This window comes from Monodon monoceros, unplaced genomic scaffold, assembly GCF_005190385.1.
Source record: "Monodon monoceros isolate NGI ecotype Baffin Bay Population unplaced genomic scaffold, NGI_Narwhal_1 Super_Scaffold_2, whole genome shotgun sequence".
In the NCBI taxonomy this organism is placed as follows: Eukaryota; Metazoa; Chordata; class Mammalia; order Artiodactyla; family Monodontidae; genus Monodon; species Monodon monoceros.
This window is the reverse complement of record NW_021703776.1, coordinates 18,726,264-18,734,582: the sequence shown is the minus strand read 5'-3', so window position 1 is coordinate 18,734,582 and position 8,319 is coordinate 18,726,264. Positions and strand designations below refer to the sequence as shown.

Sequence of the window (8,319 nt, the reverse complement as noted above, 5' to 3'; positions counted from 1 at the left end):
TTGTTTTTTTTCATATTGAGCTGAATGAGTTGTTTGTATATTTTGGAGATTAATCCTTTGTCAGTCGCTTGTATGTATAACTGATACACATTGTTGTACAGCAGAAACACAACATTGTAGATCAACTATACTCCAATAAAATTTTTTTAGAAAGAAAGTTAAAATATGCAAATGCAATAAAACATTTACAACCTATTAAAAAAGAACCAAAGTCCTTCAATGCCCTGCAAGGCTACACATGACCTGGCACCCATTACCTCTCTGATCCCATATCCTACCAAGGTTGTCTTTGCCTCCTGTATTCCAACCATATTGGCCCCCTTGCAGCCAGAACTCCTGTGCTTTGGAGGAATGGAGAAGAGATGTTTGATGAGGGTATGTGTACAAGAAACAGTCTGTCACACTAACTCAAATTTTTAAAGGACATAAAATATATTCCATCTGCATTCCATATTTTTATTTTCAGCCTATTATGCTCTGTATGGTGATTTAAAGCATGCTTGCAAATTCTGTGACACTCCTTTTATCAAGAGGTGGGTATAATAATTCCCTTCCCTTTAAATAAAAGGAGGACTTAATCACTGCCTTAATCACAATACTGCAAAAGTGATGCTATGAAACTTCTGAGGCTTGATTAGAAAAGGCCATGCAGCATCTGCTGGTTTCTCTTGGCTTGCTGACTTTCGGAACCTCGTCACCATTCCATGAAGCGGAGAGAACACATGAGAGACCATGTGTAGGTATTCCAGGTAGGAGCCATTAGCCAGTGTCAGCCTCCAGACAAGGGTGAGGAAACCAGCTTTCATGTGACTCAACTCCAGTCTCAAGTTGCCCCAAGGGATACCACTTTGAGCCAAGCTCTGCTCAAACTGCAGATTCATGATCAAAATAAATGATTGCTGTTTTTGCTTTGTCATCCAGATATAGATAACGGAATGTCCTGTTTCCACACCATTTCTGATTTGTATTTCCACAAATTAGCATCTACTTCACTGCCCTCCTCCTTCCATACTTCAACTTTTGTCTCTCTCCCCTCACTTTGGTGCTTCTTTTGTTCTTTCTCCCATTTTATTATGATGACAAGCTAAATAAGCAATTCTACTGAAAGAGACATATTGGCCACACATATTTGAGAATTGGTTTTTGATGTTATAGCTTTGAAATATGCTGCTTTTCATTATGTTGATGTGGTTTCACATCTTTATATACTTGGATGTAAGTGATTTACAAAAAAAAACAAAACCGTTGTCACTCTAAACATTTTTGATGAAATACCAAACTTAAGTCCTACCAGTCATGTTGCACAAGGCTGCTATGAGAATCATTAATCTTCACCTGATCTGTCCTTTTTTTCTCAATATAAAAGACACAATTACCCCTTTTCTTTAAACTACCAGAACAATATAGTAACTAAAGTAAATATACCAAAACTTTTACTTACAGAGGCTATCTCTGAATGTTGTTAACTGGTGATTTTTACTTCTTCATGATTGCCCCAAATTTCCACAGTAAACATGTGTTCCTTTTATAATAATTAAAAACAGACTTTTAAATTATGTATAACAGCATTATAAAAAAAAATTCTAAATTGTTTTCTCTTTAAACAGGGGTGGGGGTCTTCTCACATTCTGGGTTTTTTTTTACAGTTTAACCCAGAACTTTTATCATAAAGAAATCAGGCAACCTGCCCAGGCTGCAGGGAGCTGTGGGCAGTGTCCTCTTCTGTTCAACATTTCCAAAGTTTTATTCTTACCTAAGCTGGGGAGTTAGCTCTCCTAGTCTAGTAATGTAAGAAAATTTCTTTTTATTGGTAAATGTTTTATTTCTCCCACATAACTTTCAGTTACAATATCACAATTTTAAAAAATCGATTTTTTAGATCTACTTATTTTTCTCTGTAGATCACTTCAGCTTAATTATTATGGTTTTACACTCACAGGCATTTGTAGCAGCTGCCTGTTTTATCCTTCCTCAAGCCATGTGGCTCTTTCCCATGTCTTCCCATCCTCTCGACTAGGCTTTAGTTATCAATATTTTTCAATTAAAAAAAGAAAGATTGATGTAGAAAACAGCAGGGGTTTCTATTTCAGCATCCTTTCTCATGGATGCTTACAGGGTTAGTGCATCTCTGTTCCTCTAAGGATCTCTTCATTTCCAGCTGGATGAATCCCATGAACTAGGATGGCTGAATGTTCCTTCCCAGAGAAAGTGAACCTAAAGTGGTTTCAGAAATTCTAGGGTACACATAAGCCAGTGCAATGCCTCTATTATTATGAAAGTTGGTCCAAAGTGATAAAATCATGTGTTTGGATCTAACATTCTCCACAGAACTAAGACGCTAAGTGGGTCTGGTTTTTCCTTTTGGGACCAAATACTAAATGGGACTTGGCCCAGGTCTCTTATTGCCACTTCTTATACTGAAAGGGATGGGGTTTATATGAATAGTGGAGAACTCTTATTTGAAAAAATAAAATTAACCTGCAGTTCTGTGGCGAGTTGATTAGCAATAGTTATGACCACCTTCTCAATTCATTTCAAGATGGTTTCTCCCTATGTCAAGAACAGTTTTCACCTCTATCCTGGTGACCCCTACATTAATGCTTGGCAGTAACTCTGATCTCTAACTAGATCCAGCTACACACTTGACACTCCACTTGGATAAGCACCTCAATGGCACACGTTCAAAACTGAACTCACGATCCTCTTCATCCCACAGACCTAGTCGTTCCCTCAGGATTTCCTATTTCGAGGAACGGCTCTCCCAATGCTGATAGCACCTGTTGTCCAGGACAGAAGTCTGTCTCCTTTGTCCACTGCTGTATCTCCTACTCCTACACCCAACACAATGCCTGACACATAGATGGCACTTAGTATTTTTTTTTGATGAATACCGAATAATTTTACGGCAACTCCCATTAAATGGGACTCTCAACTTCCTCAAAGACCAATGAAACTGATTATGGTTTATCCAAAACCCCAAGCGAATCTCTACTGCCTCTAAAATCCAGACTCTTTTCTCATGCCAAAGCTACCACTATTTACTCAAACAGCTGAATGCCTCCTAAAATCCCATCATTATTGTGCATCAACATGCAGTTAAATGAATGAATTGATTATAATTTTCTCTGCTCTACCAAATTTCTACTTCTCAAACTGTGCTTCATGAATGTGTCACTGCTGGAAAATGAACACTAACTGTGCATTGAGGGCATTTAACAGCAAATTTGAGTGAAACGTTGATATCTTGATAGGAAAGATTTCTTTGAGTTCTACCAAGCATTTCTGAAAGCAAATTGTGTCAGCAGACTGAAATTACATACAAAATTATCTAAACTATTTTACATATGATACAGTCACACTTTGCAGGAGATGAAGCTTTCAAAATGTACGGGATGAAGCTGAATAATATCAACCTCTGGTTAATTACCTCCAATCTAAGTCTCTGCTCATGGAAAAAGGCATAAGATGCAACTATGGTACTCAATAGTGTGAGACTTCAGGCAAAAGCAGAGGATGCTACTACAGCCCTGGTCACATACATGGGCAGCTGTAGCATTTCATCTACTATTTCAGAGACTCTCTGAGTACAATGCGATAAGGGATGCATTATTCCTGGACTTGGTCCATTACTTTTCTTTTCTTTGCATAGTACAAGCAGAGTAGGGCATACCTTGGAGTAACAAAGGAGGCTTCTTCTTATGCTGAGCTTTCCTTGCTCCAGACCACCTTAATTACATTAAACAGTTGTTGGTTAACTAAATCCGTCGGAGGTATACCACTAATTGTACAGCCATCACACCTTGAGGGCAAACACTGTAACTCCTCAGTCACCTGCTCTCTGATTGATCATTCTCAGTTCATGCTTTTGACTATTCAACAAGATCCTGAAAAATAAGTAATGAAACCTACATGTGAATTAGAACCCAGGAGAAAATCCTTCAATTCTAAAAGTAAGAATCCAAGGTATTGCGTCCATTTGAATAATTCAAAAAACTTTAACAAGAAGTAAGTTTCCTAGATAGGAATAGATAAGAGTACCTCTTCTCTATTTAGTTGGAATGTTGTCACATTCTGTCACTTAACTCCTTTCGAGGTCACAAATATTTCATGATAATAATAATAGCTAACATTTATTGAGCACTTACAAAGTGTCAAGTACCTTACTTAGATCGGAGTTTCTCAACCGTGGCACTACTGATACTTTGAACCAGATAATTCTGTTGTGGGACATGCATTTAGGATGGTTAGGAGCATCCTAGGTCTCTACCCTCCCGTACCTCACAACCAGTTGTGATAACCAAAAATGTCTCCAGAAATTGCTAAATATTCTCTGGTGGGCAAAACTGCCTCCAGTTGAGATCTACCACCTTAAATATATCAACTTATTTATTAATTCTCTAAACAGCTGCATGAGGGAAGTTCTACTTTCCATTGTATAGGTGAGAAAATAAGAGGCACAGAGAGATTCAATAATTTATCTAACATCACACAGCTCCTAGAGATACAGCTGGTATTTGACAAAGGTAGTCTGACTCAAGAGCCCCAGCTCTTAACTGCTGCCCTAGAGACTTGACCCCTTTTTGACTTTTTAGGGCTTAATGAAAAGAGACTTGTTGGATCAGAATCCCTTCCAGAGTTACTGAAAAGGAACTGTTTCGGCAATGAAGACTGATTCAGGGATTGAAACTGACTTGAAAATAAGAGGGGGAATAGGGTCTCCTCCTTACTATGTATATCTGAGTCATGGTAATGGAAAGAAGACATTTTTAAAATGGAGGATCAACCATGTATAAAAAAATCTAAAATCCCACAGCCTGGTAACTTTGTTCTTCTACCACCTAAATCATTTTTAGATCTAGGTAGAATAGATGCTTAATATAATTTAGACACCTCCTCTTTTAACAGAAATATCTGGCCCACCAGCCAGCATCATTCTCATCATTAGATTCCCTCCTCTAATTGGTGATTTATATCTTCCAATTAGAAATTTCATTTGCAGATGACCCTTGTTAAAATGCTAATATCCACATTAAGCTCTGTTAGTCTTCGTTTAAATAAATTAATCAAGTTAGTTAGTGAGTCATTTAGCAAGCCATTAGTAAGTAAATTACAAAACATAAAGTTCTCATGGCCCAGTCAGAGGCAGGAAAAATCTGGTTACAAGGTGTTTTGCAGGGAAGCCATACGTAGGGCTGGTGGCACAGTGTGGGGCAGTACAAGATAAGCAAGGTGCTGGGCCGGGGACAGGTGGCCAGCAGTGAGAAGGCAGGGAGAGTCACATACAGGAAACGTTGCCTCCTTTCTGTCTTCCCCAGTCCCCTATTTGACAATCTCTGTCCCCCCTCATATTCCAGAGCTCTTCCCTCAAAAGGCAGATTGGTCCCAGGCTATCCAAGAAAGCTGCACAGCAGACCTGCCACTTATAGCAAACTATGAGGGGCTGAAAATCCCCGAAGTGCATTGCTCTTCCTTGAATCAGCTACTCAAACTGCCTTCTACTTGAATGATACACAGATTTCTACGTGCAGTAAGCCTAAGCCTGAATTTGCAATGCACATGGCTTTCCCCTGGTCCTGGCTTCTACAAACATCTGTGGAACACAAAATTTCACCATCTTCCATGGGACAAGAGACACAGGGTGAGGGTGCTCCACGCTATCTTGTGTAGGCAGACAAAAAGGAATTTCATTCCTTCTCCCCCTACTCAGTACCTCTAAATAAATGCAAGTAGACAACCACTCGTTTTCTTTGATCCAGAAAGTGTCAGTCACTACATTAAAAGGCTTCCTATTTGGGGGTGCCTATTGTGAGAATTTTTCTTCAAAAAGAGAATGAAAGAATAAAATGCAACTGAAATTTAAACTAGGCTCCATAATTAAGCACTTTAAAGCTGCTCAAAATAATTTTCAAGCATTTACATGCTAACAGAAAATGTCTTAAAAAATATGAATAGACAAGAAAATCAGACCCAAGGTTCATAACTGATATAACAGGAAAAAATTTTATTGTGGAACTATTAAAGGCCAATGATTAAAAGAAGGAAAGAAAACCATCATGCATATTAAAAAGCTATGTTGGGTAGTTAATTGCAAAAGTGACCAGATAAACCTCACCTAAGCATACTGCAGTTCTCAAGTAGGCTTAGAGGTGGAAAGCTGCCCTATATCTGATCAAACTACCTTGCCTTTTGAGAAAATCAGGGTGAAAGATAAGCATATGCAAACTTGGATCTTAAAAAAAAACAAAAAACTTCTACTTATTCTATTTTGCAACTATGATTTTTTAAAGTGGTGGCCTTAGGAAAATCTGCTTTGGCAAGCAACTGCAGAGGCTCCTGTGGAGAGGAAGTGAAAAGACTGGGCTTATATACAAGGGCTGCTGGCACATTCAAAGTGCAGGGGATAGTTCACAGAGTAAAATGTAGTCCTAAGTAAATGGGTTTCGGGCAATTTCAGTGTTAAGATAACATCATTAAGAGTAGAACAGATTGTGCTCAAACCCTGCTGTTTATAATTAACACGTTCCTTCCAAATACTCCAGGGTCCCTGGTAAATAGTCTTCTGCTCACATTCACCCAGACCAATCAGAGTATTTTCATCAGATTCCATGCTGGGCCAGCACCTGTCTGGACAAATCCAATAGAGCCAAAGAACTCCTCTCCCTGGCCAACTGAGTAGTTGGATGAACACAGCTTGGCTTAGTCATTGTCACAGTGTCCATATGGCTTTGAAGCTTGTTTTCACAAGAAATCATACAAGTATTTTATTATGTCAAAGTTCACCGTCCTATAAACAAAAACAGACAGTATGTTAGCATCCTCACCGCCCAGACTGCTCAGCTTCGTATGTATGATTCAGAGAATCACATGCAAAACAGTTCACAACTATTGCTAAACAATCCTAAGATACTGTCAAAAGCATCATGATAGACTTGACATTATTTTTTTAAATGTCACTAGGAACAGAGTTTCTTTAAAAAGTTTTTTTTCCCCAACGCATAAAGTTTGCTTTTCTAAAAAAAGGAAACGAAGTTAGAATTATCCAACATTCTGTATTTCAGTTATACTACAGAAAGTTTGGATTTCATCTGAAAGCTATTTGCTTTTTGTCTAATAACCAGAATAAAGTAATTAGAGATGCAGAAGTATTTAAATCTTCTTTGCTTTTGAACATTGTTTATCTTCCAAAACACCTGTTTTATCATTACATAATGCATAGCTCATCTGTCCTCATTTGTAGTTTTCATTCTTTTCAGTCTTTTAACACTGGCTGACCTGTGTATGTATTGTAACTAAATCTGTATGATACAAGAATACGATACAACAAACAGACGATGTGAATGTATATTTTTGTACTCTGATGGCAGGCAGAATGAAATAGCAGGAGACAGAGACATATAATTATTTTCCTTTCTCTAAACTCATTCTTCACTATAAATATTCAGACTTGGAGGTTTATTATTTGAATAAATGGTCAAAATAATTAGATATAATGATCTAGCAATAAGTATAAAATTAAAGCCTTAAAGTATTCAGTTCTACAAAAATAATCATCCATGTGAGAACAGCCTTTAAAGATGCACTAATTGCATGCTCTTATTTATTAAACCATCATCAATTAGTGTTTTTGTCTATCATTTTGTAATACACTTTCTAAAAAAGTTTCTAAGCAAATGACTGACATATCAAATATTTTTAAAAATCTGGAATGGGGAACTATAGATACTGCTTATGAAAACACATTTTAAAATAGCTCAAATGAGATGCTATGGCTATTGTGGTACCTAATGATGGAATGAAGAGTACTTTAATTGTTTCATTACAATAGTGTCTCTTTAAAGAACACTAAAACTTTCCAAATTGCATAAAAACACTGTCAAAACAATTCTGTTATCATTAGCAGTAATAAAACAACTAAATATAGTTACTAAAATAAAAACTTATCCTCAGGCATAAAGACACAAAAGGTATGGTTATTATATCATAAAGCTGTTTATTTTTATGTCCTTTTCTTTAATTTAACTCTACAGCCCCACCAAATTTACTAGTAACAAGGTACCACTAACAAATCATTTTTTAAAAAATTATGAAAAGATTTTTCATGATTGGTTGAAAAGATCTTTTTTAGAGGATTTTAGAAGGAAACAGACATAGTAGGCTATTTTTAATCATAGGTAAAAAGGAAGGTTGTATTTGTATATCTCTCCAGGCACATTTCCCCACAATGATTTTGGGTCTTAAGGTTATAAACCTAAAGTGACAAGGCAAAGTGAACTTAGTGTTAAGTAAGTTTTATTGTCTTTTGGATTTTTTTCTTTCTTT

General features: G+C 37.0%; 1 protein-coding gene across 2 annotated transcripts in view; it reads right to left on the bottom strand.

Annotated features, from left to right (window-relative positions):
* Positions 1–3,831: 3,831 nt before the first annotated feature.
* The window catches only part of ORC5 (origin recognition complex subunit 5), a 75,088-nt gene continuing 70,600 nt past the window's right edge, over positions 3,832–8,319 (bottom strand). Inside the window, exons 14-15 of one of the 2 annotated variants that reach the window (XR_003795302.1) lie at positions 6,621–6,784; positions 3,832–3,884 (exon numbers count right to left, since the gene is read on the bottom strand). Coding sequence is in view for 1 of the 2 variants with exons in the window: in XM_029234016.1 (XP_029089849.1) it covers positions 6,739–6,784 (46 nt within the window). In the remaining variant the exon portion in view is untranslated. Of the gene's footprint in view, positions 3,885–5,973; positions 6,785–8,319 lie in introns of those variants that run through there. The other variant, XM_029234016.1, reaches the window with a different exon arrangement.